This window comes from Taudactylus pleione, unplaced genomic scaffold, assembly GCF_031769625.1.
Source record: "Taudactylus pleione unplaced genomic scaffold, aTauple2 ptg000519l, whole genome shotgun sequence".
Classification (NCBI taxonomy): domain Eukaryota; kingdom Metazoa; phylum Chordata; class Amphibia; order Anura; family Myobatrachidae; genus Taudactylus; species Taudactylus pleione.
The window spans coordinates 4,936,713-4,953,949 of NW_028284921.1; the positions used below are offsets into that span (position 1 = coordinate 4,936,713).

At 39.9% G+C, this 17,237-nt stretch overlaps 1 protein-coding gene across 1 annotated transcript in view; it reads right to left on the reverse strand.

Annotated features, from left to right (window-relative positions):
* The window catches only part of GABRA2 (gamma-aminobutyric acid type A receptor subunit alpha2), a 165,290-nt gene that overhangs the window by 52,050 nt on the left and 96,003 nt on the right, over positions 1–17,237 (reverse strand). The window contains exons 7-8 of the mRNA XM_088450552.1: positions 13,469–13,612; positions 8,702–8,854 (exon numbers count right to left, since the gene is read on the reverse strand). Coding sequence (XP_088306678.1) covers positions 8,702–8,854; positions 13,469–13,612 — 297 coding nt within the window. The remainder of the gene's footprint in view (positions 1–8,701; positions 8,855–13,468; positions 13,613–17,237) is intronic.

Here is a 17,237-nt window from a genome sequence, read left to right on the forward strand (position 1 = left end):
ACTACTGGGGCTTACTACAGGGGGCATTACTGGGGGGCAATACTGGGGCTTACTACAAGGGGGCATTACTACAGGGGCACTACTGGGGGGCATTACTGGCACTACAGGGGACATTACTGGCATTACAGGGGGCAGTACTGGGGCTTACTACAGGGAGCATTACTGGGGGCACTACTCGGGTCACTACAGGGGCTTACTACTTGGGGCACTACAGTGGACTTACTACTGGGGGCATTACAGGGGGCTTACTACTGGGGGCACTACAGGGGCCTTACTACTGGGGGCACTACAACTGGGGGCACTACAGGGGCCCTTACTACTGGGGGCACTTCAAGGGGCATTACTACTGGGGCACTGCAGAGAGCATTACTACTGGGGGCACTACAAGGGCATTACATAGGGGTACAACTACTGGAGGTGCTGCATAGGGGCACCATTACTGGGGGCACTACATAGGCGGGCACTGCATAGGGGGACCTCTACAGAGTGCACTGCACAGGGGGACCACTACTGAGGGAACTGCATAGGGGGGAGATGGCAGCTGGGGGTGGCATAGGTGCTGGGGGGGTTAATTTTTTTTTTTTGGGGGGGGGGCACCAACATTTATCTTGCCTCCGGACACCTGGGATGAAGTTACGCCACTTTGTGCAGCTCATTTTGATCTACGGTGTAGTCTTACTGTAATAATGTGTGAGAAGATAGTCACTGTGATGTCACCTTTTCCACAATATCACACCTCTTCCAACAGCAACGCAGACACTGGAGGAGTGGCACTGGGCAGCTGTCCATATATTAAAAGAGGGACGCTGGACACGTTCATTTATTATTGTAAAGGGTTGTGTTAAAATACAATTTACCTTCGCCTGAGCTGAAGGATTGGAAAATAGAATGAGGTCTAATTTGTAATTTTCTAAATGTTACTCCTAAGAAGTAATTCCACCATGTAGACGCCTTTGCAGCATCTGCAGAGAAGATAACTCATTTTTTATTGAATGTTTCAGCTGCAAAAATGCAAAGAGGCATCCACTGCTTCAGGAAGAAATACATTCACCAGTAACACAGACAGAAGTGTTTTATAGTGGGCTTGGCCAGGCCGTGAAATGCTCCACACAGGAAGGTGGTAATGGCAAATTAGCTAAATTGATTTATTAATAGATTGGATACTTTTCCCACATGGAATGGTATAGGTAACTATTACTAACTAATTACACTGCTGTGGGTATTGATCCATGGAATTAATCATATTGACATTTATTGGGTAACAAAGATTTTTATTCTCTCTGAAGGTAAATAGCAGCTGTTTCCTTTGAGTTTTGTTTACTTTTCTCTCAATTAACAAAATTTATAAATGGCAGAACCTAGTTATTGACTTTGTATCTTTATTCAAACTAAAGGCCCAGACACACTAGATGATGTGTGTATGAGCCGACTTAGTCAGCGCCGGATTTGACGGGGGGTGCTGGCATCGGCGAGTGCACACACTTGCTGATGCCGGAAACGCACTTACTGCCCAGGTAAATTTATTAACAATAGGTGGTAGGGACAGTTTTCTGTTTCCACTAGATCACAGCGATAGAAAACGTTCTATCGTATTATTTTATAAATATAATGTTTCCGAGGCACAGAGTGATACTCAGCTGCCTTGGCTATACAGAACGGCAGTACATGCACAGCAGTTGGATAGCCAGCTGCAAAAAAAAATGATGTTTAAATCAAATTTAATAATATTGTGATATTAATGCCCTGTGAAACAAATGCTTTATTTAGATGGTAAACCATTTTTAAAATGGCGTTTCTTCTGCTATCACCGATGGCGTACCTTTACTCAATAGGCATTTTTTTTTACTTTATACACTATCTTATGTGAAGTTAAACTTAAAAGCCTTTTGTATGGGTAAAACGATGTGGTATCTGTGCCTTTTATATCTAATTTTAATAACCTTTTTTTTAAAGTAAATTTAAATGAGTAGATCAGTAAATAGAGACCAAGCCAACAGAAAAAACTTCGATTATAAAAATCACAAACAGAACGGATATTCTAGCGTTCAATTTTGTATTATAACTGTAATAAAAAGACAGAAGAAAAGATAAGAGCAAGTAAGAAGAAACAAAAAAGGGAAAAGAAAAACCTCTGGGGTGGATCCTAATGATAGAACCATAAAAAAGTTAATAGATATGGTTGTCTATTATAAGGCAAAAAGAGAAGGGGCGTTCTGGGAGGCTAACCAAGGGCTCCATATTTTGTCAAATGATTTAGGAGAGCGATTAATAATGCTAATCATATATTGCATTCAGTAGATATACCATATTCAGGATAAAATACACTGCATAGATGGAGGAGTAGATTGTTTTCAGCCTGCCGCCAACTGACATGTTGTAGCAATAACTATATGGCGCATTCATTTAATTTGATGCCTAGTCAATGTAGGGAAGTCTAGAGGGGGAAGAAAATGTTTAGGGTCTTAGGGGCTCATTTTATTAACTTTTAATGACTTGTGCACATCAGAAAACCTAATTTCAGTTATTGTCAGAAAACATCAAAACAATGCCTCATCTCAAAAGACTCCATTGGGGCACACAATTGTAAAATCCAGTACAGGGGAAGCAAATAAGCAATTATACACTGTGCCATAATAACCACCAATATATCATTACATATCAGTAAGCCATGCAATGTTTAGGAAGTTTAACAAGTACATTTGAAATAAATCTGTAAGGACGACATAAAGGTTTCTACTTCCCTAAAACATACTATAGAGCTGGTGCAGCTTTTGCATTCTGTAGTGCACTTTGGTACTATATGATCCAACATGTCCAGACCATGATATTGTAGTTAAATACATATTGGACCTATTACTAAAATTCAACTATAAAATTTGTAATGGTACTGAGCATTAGGTACTTCATTAATTATATTGCGTCCATTATGCTGTGTGTCACTTATTATGAACAGTTATGGAATTTTGGTAAATGTCATCTGTGATGTCATTAATGGTTTCACATAGTTTGCGGTTGTCAGCGATGTCACCAATTTTAATGTCATCAGTGATCTTCACCCATTTTCTCTGAAGTCAGCCATCGTGATGTCATCAGTTTTTTTTAACCAGTCGCATTTATAATATATCACTACAAGGGGCAGTACTGGGGCTTACTACAGGGAGCATTACTGGGGGCACTACTGGGGCTTACTACTGGGGTCACTACAGGGGCTTACTACTGGGGGCACTACAGGGGCCTTACTACTGGGTGCACTACAACTGGGGGCACTACAGGGGCCCTTACTACTGGGGGCACTTCAAGGGGCATTACTACTGGGGCACTGCAGGGAGCATTACTACTGGGGGCACTACAAGGGCATTACATAGGGGTACAACTACTGGAGGTGCTGCATAGGGGCACCATTACTGGGGGCACTACATAGGCGGGCACTGCATAGGGGGACCTCTACAGAGTGCACTGCACAGGGGGACCACTACTGAGGGAACTGCATAGGGGGGAGATGGCAGCTGGGGGTGGCATAGGTGCTGGGGGGGTTAATTTTTTTTTTTTTGGGGGGGGGGGCACCAACATTTATCTTGCCTCCGGACACCTGGGATGAAGTTACGCCACTTTGTGCAGCTCATTTTGATCTACGGTGTAGTCTTACTGTAATAATGTGTGAGAAGATAGTCACTGTGATGTCACCTTTTCCACAATATCACACCTCTTCCAACAGCAACGCAGACACTGGAGGAGTGGCACTGGGCAGCTGTCCATATATTAAAAGAGGGACGCTGGACACGTTCATTTATTATTGTAAAGGGTTGTGTTAAAATACAATTTACCTTCGCCTGAGCTGAAGGATTGGAAAATAGAATGAGGTCTAATTTGTAATTTTCTAAATGTTACTCCTAAGAAGTAATTCCACCATGTAGACGCCTTTGCAGCATCTGCAGAGAAGATAACTCATTTTTTATTGAATGTTTCAGCTGCAAAAATGCAAAGAGGCATCCACTGCTTCAGGAAGAAATACATTCACCAGTAACACAGACAGAAGTGTTTTATAGTGGGCTTGGCCAGGCCGTGAAATGCTCCACACAGGAAGGTGGTAATGGCAAATTAGCTAAATTGATTTATTAATAGATTGGATACTTTTCCCACATGGAATGGTATAGGTAACCATTACTAACTAATTACACTGCTGTGGGTATTGATCCATGGAATTAATCATATTGACATTTATTGGGTAACAAAGATTTTTATTCTCTCTGAAGGTAAATAGCAGCTGTTTCCTTTGAGTTTTGTTTACTTTTCTCTCAATTAACAAAATTTATAAATGGCAGAACCTAGTTATTGACTTTGTATCTTTATTCAAACTAAAGGCCCAGACACACTAGATGATGTGTGTATGAGCCGACTTAGTCAGCGCCGGATTTGACGGGGGGTGCTGGCATCGGCGAGTGCACACACTTGCTGATGCCGGAAACGCACTTACTGCCCAGGTAAATTTATTAACAATAGGTGGTAGGGACAGTTTTCTGTTTCCACTAGATCACAGCGATAGAAAACGTTCTATCGTATTATTTTATAAATATAATGTTTCCGAGGCACAGAGTGATACTCAGCTGCCTTGGCTATACAGAACGGCAGTACATGCACAGCAGTTGGATAGCCAGCTGCAAAAAAAAATTATGTTTAAATCAAATTTAATAATATTGTGATATTAATGCCCTGTGAAACAAATGCTTTATTTAGATGGTAAACCATTTTTAAAATGGCGTTTCTTCTGCTATCACCGATGGCGTACCTTTACTCAATAGGCATTTTTTTTTACTTTATACACTATCTTATGTGAAGTTAAACTTAAAAGCCTTTTGTATGGGTAAAACGATGTGGTATCTGTGCCTTTTATATCTAATTTTAATAACCTTTTTTTTAAAGTAAATTTAAATGAGTAGATCAGTAAATAGAGACCAAGCCAACAGAAAAAACTTCGATTATAAAAATCACAAACAGAACGGATATTCTAGCGTTCAATTTTGTATTATAACTGTAATAAAAAGACAGAAGAAAAGATAAGAGCAAGTAAGAAGAAACAAAAAAGGGAAAAGAAAAACCTCTGGGGTGGATCCTAATGATAGAACCATAAAAAAGTTAATAGATATGGTTGGCTATTATAAGGCAAAAAGAGAAGGGGCGTTCTGGGAGGCTAACCAAGGGCTCCATATTTTGTCAAATGATTTAGGAGAGCGATTAATAATGCTAATCATATATTGCATTCAGTAGATATACCATATTCAGGATAAAATACACTGCATAGATGGAGGAGTAGATTGTTTTCAGCCTGCCGCCAACTGACATGTTGTAGCAATAACTATATGGCGCATTCATTTAATTTGATGCCTAGTCAATGTAGGGAAGTCTAGAGGGGGAAGAAAATGTTTAGGGTCTTAGGGGCTCATTTTATTAACTTTTAATGACTTGTGCACATCAGAAAACCTAATTTCAGTTATTGTCAGAAAACATCAAAACAATGCCTCATCTCAAAAGACTCCATTGGGGCACACAATTGTAAAATCCAGTACAGGGGAAGCAAATAAGCAATTATACACTGTGCCATAATAACCACCAATATATCATTACATATCAGTAAGCCATGCAATGTTTAGGAAGTTTAACAAGTACATTTGAAATAAATCTGTAAGGACGACATAAAGGTTTCTACTTCCCTAAAACATACTATAGAGCTGGTGCAGCTTTTGCATTCTGTAGTGCACTTTGGTACTATATGATCCAACATGTCCAGACCATGATATTGTAGTTAAATACATATTGGACCTATTACTAAAATTCAACTATAAAATTTGTAATGGTACTGAGCATTAGGTACTTCATTAATTATATTGCGTCCATTATGCTGTGTGTCACTTATTATGAACAGTTATGGAATTTTGGTAAATGTCATCTGTGATGTCATTAATGGTTTCACATAGTTTGCGGTTGTCAGCGATGTCACCAATTTTAATGTCATCAGTGATCTTCACCCATTTTCTCTGAAGTCAGCCATCGTGATGTCATCAGTTTTTTTTAACCAGTCGCATTTATAATATATCACTACAAGGGGCAGTACTGGGGCTTACTACAGGGAGCATTACTGGGGGCACTACTGGGGCTTACTACTGGGGTCACTACAGGGGCTTACTACTGGGGGCACTACAGGGGCCTTACTACTGGGTGCACTACAACTGGGGGCACTACAGGGGCCCTTACTACTGGGGGCACTTCAAGGGGCATTACTACTGGGGCACTGCAGGGAGCATTACTACTGGGGGCACTACAAGGGCATTACATAGGGGCACAACTACTGGAGGTGCTGCATAGGGGGACCATTACTGGGGGCATTACACAGGCGGTAACTACATAGGGGGACCTCTACAGAGGGCACTGCACAGGTGGACCACTACTGAGGGAACTGCATAGGGGGGAGACGGCAGCTGGGGCTGGCATAGGTGCTGGTTCATTTTTTTTTTTTGGGGGGGGGGGCACCAACATTTATCTTGCCTCTGGGCACCTGGGATGAAGTTACGCCACTGGGTGCAGCTCATTTTGATCTACGGTGTAGTCTTACTGTAGTAATGTGTGAGAAGATAGTCACTGTGATGTCACCTTTTCCACAATATCACACCTCTTCCAACAGCAACGCAGACACTGGAGGAGTGGCACTGGGCAGTTGTCCATACATTAAAAGAGGGACGCTGGACACGTTCATTTATTATTGTAAAGGATTGTGTTAAAATACAATTTACCTTCACCTGAGCTGAAGGATTGGAAAATAGAATGAGGTCTAAATTGTAATTTTCTAAATGTTACTCCTAAGAAGTAATTCCACCATGTAGACGCCTTTGCAGCATCTGCAGAGAAGATAACTCATTTTGTATTGAATGTTTCAGCTGCAAAAATGCAAAGAGGCATCCACTGCTTCAGGAAGAAATACATTCACCAGTAACACAGACAGAAGTGTTTTATAGTGGGGTGGCCAGGCCGTGAAATGCTCCACACAGGAAGGTGGTAATGGCAAATTAGCTAAATTGATTTATTAATAGATTGGATACTTTTCCCACATGGAATGGTATAGGTAACTATTACTAACTAATTACACTGCTGCGGTGATTGATCCAGGGAATTAATCATATTGACTTTTATTGGGTAACAAAGATTTTTATTCTCTCTGAAGGTAAATAGCAGCTGTTTCCTTTGAGTTTTGTTTACTTTTCTCTCAATTAACAAAATTTATAAATGGCAGAACCTAGTTATTGACTTTGTATCTTTATTCAAACTAAAGGCCCAGACACACTAGATGATGTGTGTATGAGCCGACTTAGTCAGCGCCGGATTTGGCGGGGGGTGCTGGCATCGGCGAGTGCACACACACTTGCTGATGCCGGAAACGATGAATAACGGCAGAGGGAGGGGGGGCATGTGCATGTGAAGATCATCTACTGCGAGATCACTCGGTCAGTCAGAGATGTCACAATGGGTGGTGACACCTGGTTCGGCACATAAAGACCTCTCGCATGTGAAAGGAGGCGTGGTCTCATGTCTGAGAACTGTGATATCACTGAGACACCAACAATGACAACACTGAGGTAAGAACAGTGATATTACTGAGATATGAAAAGTGACATCACTGATGCATGAACAATGACATAATTCAGCCAATAACAGTTATATAACTGAGACATCAATAGTGACATCACTGATGCATGAAGCGTGACATCACTGAGGGCCTGATTCAAAGGTGGACACAAAGCCGATGTTTGCAGAGTTGAGTGATTATTTTTGTACTGCGCATGTGTCCCAGTGGATTACTGATGGCGGTCGCAGAGAGGATTTGACTGCAGAGTGAGTGACAGTCAGTGAGGAGTAAGAGGTAACATGGGGCGGAGAGTCAGATGCAGACTTTGCGACTGTTTTGGGGGTGTCTCAGTCTGCAACTGCATACTGAATCGCAGCCGGATTTGCATGCACCTTTGAATCAGGCCCTGAGACATGAACAATGGTATCACCGAGGCAAGAACCGTGGTATTACTAATGCTGCGTATACAATATTATTATGTCAGTGTTGGCGGTCCTTGCAGCCAGTGAATGGGGCGGTCAACGGGTCGCCTGTACACAAAGCCAGACGAACCGATATATATCCTGAAGATATATCGGCATCGGCTGTGCTGCAGGGTCGACCTGATAGGTCTATGAATGGCGTTGTACCCATACACTCTCCGTATATAGTTTGTCGATCGAATTAACAACATATTGACAAGTACACAGCAGAATAAATGTACGGTGACCTCACTGATGTATAAACACCTCTGTTACTAATTACTCGAAAATTGATAGTTTGAATATTGGTGCAGCCAACAAAATGGCAGCCCTTCCTGTGAGTAAGGTACAGGTACATGTATAAACCAGAAAGACTGTCAGGGACAAAACAAAATTCTGTAATTTAGTTCCTGTACTATTTGAACAGTTAGCAACAACTGTATGATGACACAAATTCATGTCTCTTAACATAATATGATTGCCTTGGCTATCTCTTATATCATGTGCAAACATTTCAGCAAACTCTGTTATAGCAAAGTAAATATCAGTGTTCTAAAAAACACCTTATTTGTTTCATAACAATCTTCAAAGCTTACTTAGAGTGCACATTGCAATTTGTACTCACCAAACACTGTCCTTGCAGGCACAGATTCCCTGTTCAGCCAGAATGACACCTGAGACAAAATGACTGTCATGATACAGGGGAGGTATGTCTGAATCACAAAATAGCCAATTTTTCGCTTCAGATGAAAATGTGTTGTCATAACTGTGTACTCTCCTGACAGACAGAAAGATTCCAAGTGAGAATTTTGTTCACAGTACCTACAATTCATAGCACAGATTGGTATACAAAAGGGCAGGAGATACTGAGGAGGATCAGCAATGCTTTTATAAACAGCAAAACATTTCATTCACTCACACAGAAATAATAAACACAGTGACTGTATTGTGACTGTCGCCATCCTGACTGTCTGGATACTGACTACATACCGATATATAATACAACAATAGAAGAAAATAAGAGTTACATTATAATGAATCCCATGATAACAAATAACATCTTGGGGCTTATTCACAAAGCATCTGGTTCTAAAACCCAGCGCTAACAATCGTGTTTATTCCCAGAATTTAAAAAGGCGATGCTTTTACTAGACATATTTTGCTAGTAAAAGCATTGCCCTTTTAAATTTCGGGCATAAACGAGATCAGAAGCGTCGGGTATTAGAACCTGACGATTAGTAAATTACCCCCCCCCTCCCCAGAGAGTCATAAGCACATACAGTATTTAAAACATGCCAAATATAGGCACTGAAAGTAAGAAATGCCTCACTTTCTATAGCCATGGATGTAGTGTGAGAGGAAATAATAATAAAAAAATAAAAATAATAATAATAACAGAAAAAAACAGAAACAAAATATGGTGCATCTGGACGTAATCTGATAGGGCTACATCATTTGGTGCCTCTCAAATTAGCTTTTTACTATTCATTTACATAAACATATATATATACAGTGAGTGGGTGTGACCTGATTTGTATAGCCAGTAAAGTCAGATTAGATGCTGTGTATAAATTTGCGAAAGTCAGATTATTGCTGAGCGGTATGACACATTTATACTGTTAAATGCAGAAGTAAAAATGTATAATGTATTTTTGTCTGTGTCCCATTACAGCAAAATGGATTCATCTGCTGTGGTGTAAGTGCATGTGGATGTATGTGTAATTTACTTAGTGGGTGGATGACAGAGATGCGGGGATGGAAGGAGATGCAAATATGGGGAGGTATGTCTACATGGTGTTAAGATGTACAGTAGGTGGAGGAGGAGATATGTGGTAACCAACAAAGCCAGCCCTATAGCTAATCATTTCTCATAAATCCCATTTTGGACAATTTGGCTTCCATAACTGCAGAGCTATTGTATGCTGTATTATTAAAAATACGCTAATTGTTAATATTTTATTAGGTTTTCTTTTTATAATAAAGAAAATAAATCAAAAATGTTTCTGAACAAATTAATAATTTGACATTCCAGACCGGTTGAAATACGAGTGTATGTATGAACATTAACTGCTCGTGTCCTCACTTTACCCTTTCACTGCCAGGGTTTGACTGATGATGAAAGTGAGAAACCCAAGCAGTAGAGTGGGGTTATGGCAGAGTTATTACTAGAGGAATAGTACATTACTGTGGGATGATCGATGACAATTAACCCAATCTCACAGGCTCATCATGTTAAATAGACTCCTCAATATCATATCTAAGCACAACTAACTATCTTAGGCCCTCATTCAGAGCCGTACGCTCTGAGCAGAGCGCACGCTCTGAATGAGGGCCGTCCTCCATAATTATGGAGCGTCCTCCTGGACGCTCGTATAGCTGTGGGTCACCACCCACAGCCTATACGAGCGTGCAGGTTGATGGCCGCGATGGTCTTGACCATCGCGACCATCGCCACTGCGAGCCGGAGCCTGCGGTTCAGTTTCTCAACCGCAAGGCCCGGAGTGATTTTGGCTCTATCAGAGCCAAAATCACTCCCACAGTGGGCCGGCTTCTGACGGTAGGCGTTCCCTTGGGAACACCCCCATCAGGGAGGCACGCCCCCGGCACGCCCACCAAAGGGGGCATGCTGACAATCAACATCGACAGCACGCCCCCTTTGATCAGACACAACGAGCGAAGGAAAGTCCTTCGCTCGTCGCGTCTGGCGCATGCGCACGACGGAGCTCCCGCCGTCGTGCGCATGCTCAGTGCACACCATCGACCCACTTGCGAGCGGACAGCCGCTTGCGAGTGGGTCTGAATCAGGCCCTAAGTCCAATCTCCTACTCTTTTAGTACCATCCCTTTTCATTTATTTTATGTTCTATTTTTTCTCCTAAAAGGCTCATTGTTTTAGACTAATTTATGGAATGTGTTTCTCTCTTAAGCGTTTGTGCAAGTATTTATGCATTGCTTATAGTGCTCCCAGAAATGTAGTTTTTAGGTCGAGTTTCCAGATCTGGCAAGCAGATAAAGTCTGTCTTTTATTGTGCCTTAATTCACAATAGTACATACAGGCTTCCAATATATTGTATGGGGAAGTGAATCTTGTTAAATTGTAAAACAAAATGAAATAAATAAATACCAAAAATAATAATGAAATCACAGTTAATGAAAAGTTGCATGCTGGAGGTTAGCACTATACACATTCTGGATACAATATGGGGGCTCTGGCTGTAGACGTACACTAGAAATGAGCAAATGTTTTAATACTGATCCTTGAGATAATCGCCTTGTTTCTCTTTACCATTTTGGCATCAGAATTTAAATGCTCCCATTCTTACCCCAACACCCCCACATGGGAGAATGAACAGTCATCATCCTAGCAGAGATTGTAAATTCCACAAAATGCAAATCTACAAATACAGAGCAGGAAAGAATACTGCAGATCTGCCTTTAACGTGTGTTTATTGTTATGAGCAATATCTGAGTACTTACATTAATATTTTAATGTATGAATAATTGGTTCGAGGAGGTACAGTAAGTACCTTCTCAAACCAGTCCTCTACACACAGTATACAGTATGTATAAAGTATACTGTACAAATCAGTACTCTACATACAGTATACAGTATGTATAAAGTATACTGTACAAATCAGTACTCTACATGCAGTATACAGTATGTATAAACTATAAAGTATACTGTACAAATCAGTACTCTACATACAGCATACAGTATGTATAAAGTATACTGTACAAATCAGTACTCTACATACAGTATACAGTATGTATAAACTATAAAGTATACTGTACAAATCAGTCCTCTACATACAGTATACAGTATGTATAAAGTATACCGTACAAATCAGTACTCTACATACAGTATACAGTATGTATAAAGTATACTGAACAAATCAGTACTCTACATACAGTATACAGTATGTATAAAGTATACTGTACAAACCAGTCCTCTACACACAGTATACAGTATGTATAAAGTATACTGTACAAATCAGTACTCTAGATACAGTATACAGTATGTATAAAGTATACTGTACAAACCAGTCCCCTACACACAGTATACAGTATGTATAAAGTATACTGTACAAATCAGTACTCTACATACAGTATACAGTATGTATAAAGTATACTGTACAAATCAGTACCCTACATACAGTATACAGTATGTATAACTATAAAGTATACTGTACAAACCAGTCCTCTACACACAGTATACAGTATGTATAAAGTATACTGTACAAACCAGTCCTCTACATACAGCATACAGTATGTATAAAGTATACTGTACAAACCAGTCCTCAACACACAGTATACAGTATGTATAAAGTATACTGTACAAATCAGTACTCTACATACAGTATACAGTATGTATAAAGTATACTGTACAAATCAGTACTCTACATACAGTATACAGTATGTATAAAGTATACTGTACAAACCAGTCCTCTACACACAGTATACAGTATGTATAAAGTATACTGTACAAATCAGTACTCTACATACAGTATACAGTATGTATAAAGTATACTGTACAAACCAGTCCTCTACACACAGTATACAGTATGTATAAAGTATACTGTACAAATCAGTACTCTACATACAGTATACAGTATGTATAAAGTATACTGTACAAATCTGTACTCTACATACAGCATACAGTATGTATAAAGTATACTGTACAAACCAGTCCTCTACACACAGTATACAGTATGTATAAAGTATACTGTACAAATCAGTCCTCTACATACAGTATACTGTATGCAGAAAGTATGCTGTACAAATCAGTACTCTACATACAGTATACAGTATGTATAAAGTATACTGTACAAATCAGTACTCTAGATACAGTATACAGTATGTATAAAGTATACTGTACAAATCAGTACTCTACATACAGTATACAGTGTGTATAAAGTATACTGTACAAATCAGTACTCTACATACAGTATACAGTATGTATAAAGTATACTGTACAAATCAGTCCTCTACATACAGTATACTGTATGCAGAAAGTATGCTGTACAAATCAGTACTCTACATACAGTATACAGTATGTATAAAGTATACTGTACAAATCAGTACTCTAGATACTGTATACTGTATGTATAAAGTATACTGTACAAATCAGTACTCTACATACAGTATACAGTGTGTATAAAGTATACTGTACAAATCAGTACTCTACATACAGTATACAGTGTGTATAAAGTATACTGTACAAATCAGTACTCTACATACAGTTTACTGTATTTTAACTTTTGACAAGCATTTGGGGATTCTCTAATAGGTGCCCTGACAGCAGAAATGGTCAGGGCACTACATCAGATCTGGTCATTATATCAGATTGCAGTGCAAAGTACAATTGTATTCTTCAATAAGACCTGTTTACTAACCTGTGCTTGACTTAATGGTTTCTTTCCCAACTAAATGTCCTAAAAGTACATACTGATTTAATCTTGACCCATCTGGTGCCACCACAACTGACTCTGTGGCATTACGTGTCCATACATAAGTCACTTCTGAGGTGGTGTACGCATCTATAAAAAGAAATGCATATTTATTTTACAACAATGTCAGCTTTTATTCTTTTACTTATAATTGCTTATAACAGTGGTTCCAAAAACTTGGTTCTCAAGGTACCCTAGCATTCCATTTTTTAAGGAAATCCATGCTTGAGCACAGGTGACTTAATTAGAACCTCAGTCAATTTAATTTAACCACCTGTACTCAAGTATAGATATCCTTAAAATTAGGACTGTCAGGGTGCCTTGAGGACCGAGTTTGGGAACAGCTGGCTTATGATAAACATACATGAGATAGTGGTGGAAGCATTTGAATAAGTAAACTTGGAAAAAGAAAACAACCACTAATAATAATGGTGTACTAAGTTGGAAAATGTCTTGGACAATACACTGTACATGACAGCTATAGACAAGGATAATGAAGGAACACTCGTGCTGAAAAGGTATACATGCTGAGACTCAAGTGTGTGATTGTTATCTCCTAATAGGGGTTCTCAACTCCAATCCTCAATTACCACCATCAGGTCATGTTTACATGACTTTGTTAATCATGCACAGGTGACAATCTACTTTGATGGGTCAGTAATTATCCCACCTGCTGCCACATGCAGAAATCCTCAAAACATGACCTGTGGGGAAAACTTGAGGGTTGAGGTTGAGAACCTTTTGTGCTATTGCATTTCACATGGTACTTATTTTGCGACCTGCACCTGATCAATAGTTTGTTTCAGGAGTAGATCTTCTCATTCTTACTGATCCCTGACTTATATGAAACCATTTCTTCTAATCAACCTTTAGCTTTCTTCCAGACTAGCATTATAATGCAACTATTAAACCTCCAAGCAGTAGAAACCTTGCTACACACTTTACTTAACGACTATGATATATAAAGACAAGTAGACATAGGAATGGTAAAATAAAACATAATTATTAAAACAGGTTTTGAAAACTACATTTGGATAGATTGATTTTGAAATGTAAAATTTAACAAAATTATGGTAGCAGACTAAAGCACAAGTAGAGGCTCATGATGTGATTCAACTAACTAAGAGGATCCCAAACTCCACCATTACAGTCCACATTTTAAGGATATCCCTGCTTGAGCATAGGTGACTTAATTAGTACCTCAGTAAATTTGATTTAACCATCTGTACTCAGATATGGATATCCTTAAAACCTGGAATGTAATGGCGGAGTTTGTGAACCTCTGAATTAACCAACAACAATCAAGAGGTGGGATATAACACTCACACAAGCGCAACATGGTCAACAAATAAGTGCCTTCTCCCTTTCAAGTCATACTTGTCCACTTTCCCGGGAGTAGCTGGAGGCTCCCAATTTTTCGGGTAACCCCCGCACACCTGGAATAGTAGGCAGATCTCCTGCATCCCGTCCACTTTCTAGTGAAGTGGGCAGGATGGGGAGATTTTCAGCTAAATTTGCAGGTCCGTATGGAGGGGGCGGGTCTATATGACACGAATCACGTAATTTAGCCCCATCCCCTCGGTGGGGGGGTGTTTCCTGCATAGGGGCGGTGCCTAATGACGGCTATACTATGGCCCCGCTCCCCGAAGCTGAGAGCAGCTGGTCCTCTTTGGCTGCTCCCTGAAAGGATTGAAAAAAAGTTGGTAATTATTTTTCAAGTTCACCAACTTGAACCCCCCTTGCAGGTGATACCCATGCGGGTGATAACACCAAACATATACACTTTCCACATTGCAATTGACCAACTATCACCATATTGGCCACTGTTTGTCGCACATTACTGCCCCAAAAATAGAACAAACAACACAAGACAACATGCAATCACGTGATGCAACCACAAATCTATCAGGACAAGGCAGGAAGAAATTTACAGTCAAGAAAGGTAAAAGTGAGGTCACTCCCCCTTTTATAAGCCTGCAAGTCTCCTCCCCTTAACCCCTTCTCGCTGTTGAGGGTTTTCTCACCCTTGTGATGAGGTAATTTTTCCACAGTTGTGCTCAGCACATTCCAACATCTTGTCAATTATTTTTTTTTAAGGGGTACCCATACAAATTATACCATGTTTTTTTCCAGAAGTCTTTGCATTTTGAGAAAATACTGTACAGTACCATCAGACTTTTTACTCATTCTAGACAAGAAAAAAACACACACAAATTCTCCCAGCACACAGCAAAGGACCGCCAAATGTGATTGTCAGCCTATATGATAATATATATTTTATATTATCATGTATAATAATAGTAATGCAGAGATCTCAGTTACATATATTTGCAAATGTATGGTCAGCCACCAAGCCACATCAAGGCGTCTCTGCTTTGGTGGTCCTACGCTACATGATGCACCTGTGATGGACCAATAAATTAAATTTAACCCAAATATCTAAAACAATGTTTTCCATTAACATTTCAAGAAATGGACCCAAAAGCAAACAAGTTTTTTTTTTTTTTACTTTGTGCTTCTTGTTTCACCAATAATCCACCTTTCCAAAATAGTAAAAAGCAGGATTCTATGGGGTAAGTTTACTAAAGTGAGAGTTTTTAGAATTGGAGATGTTGCCCATAGCAACCAATCTAGCTATTATCTGCAGAAGATAATGTGCCCTTCCCCTAGTGATCACCAGATAATAGCTGTTAAGGGGGCTACATTAATTTTGGGCTGAAGAAGAGTGAGTACTATTGTAGCTTGCGTATTGTATTGAAGTTGCACTATACAAGTTAAGGTGCCCAGAGAAGTGGGACAGGGGAAGGAAAATATGTTCTACTGTACAGTAATGGCATGCTGGAACATTTGCAACTCATGCAGACCTGCAAAAACACACATCTGCTACCATTTCTGCATCATCCCATTATCTTATTCTTTCCAATATAAAGCATTAGATATTTTTGGAAACTGTTGGCAAATGACATAGTAGCACTGAGGAGTGTCAGCATACCAAAATTAAGGCTGTTTTATATATCTACTGAACTCTTGCAGCCACTGAGCTCAATTGTGAATTCTGTGGCCATCCCTGTTTGGCTGCAGCCCAACTGTCAGTGTATTTGTACAAGCTGCAGTGGTTACCTACTTTACTACCCCAGCCAGAGGGTAGTAATAGAGACTCCAACTCCTCCATCTACTCTTGGACCATCTCAAATAAGCAGCAAATATACTTTGCTTCCACTCCTTTCTTGCATAGAATAGCTCTCCTGGAAAAAGACCACCTATCTGTTTCCAACTTCTCCCAGGTCTGGGTCTGCACCATCTCTCACCTGCCTACTGCAGGACACACCATAATTCCATAAGTGTCTCGTGAGCTCGTTACTCAGTTACCAATTATGGTCCTACACCTTTTCAGAGTGTGAAGGCAGACAAGGTCACAAATGGATGGGGAGAGTATTGGGTGAGGGGGCTTTATAGGTGACAGTGAGGAGTTTGAAATTGACTTTGTAGTTAAAGGAGAGCCAGTGTAGTGCTTGGCAGAGAGGAGAGGCTGATGCACAGCAGCTGGAAAGAAAATTGAGCCAAGCAGAAGCATTGAGGATGGATTGGAGTGAAGATATTCAGGGGTTGCGAAGTACAGATAAGAGGAATAGTCAAAGCAAGTAATGATCAGTCAATGGATGAGGGTCTTTGTTGTAAGAAAGGGCCTAATCCTGGAGATATTAGGAAGGTGTAA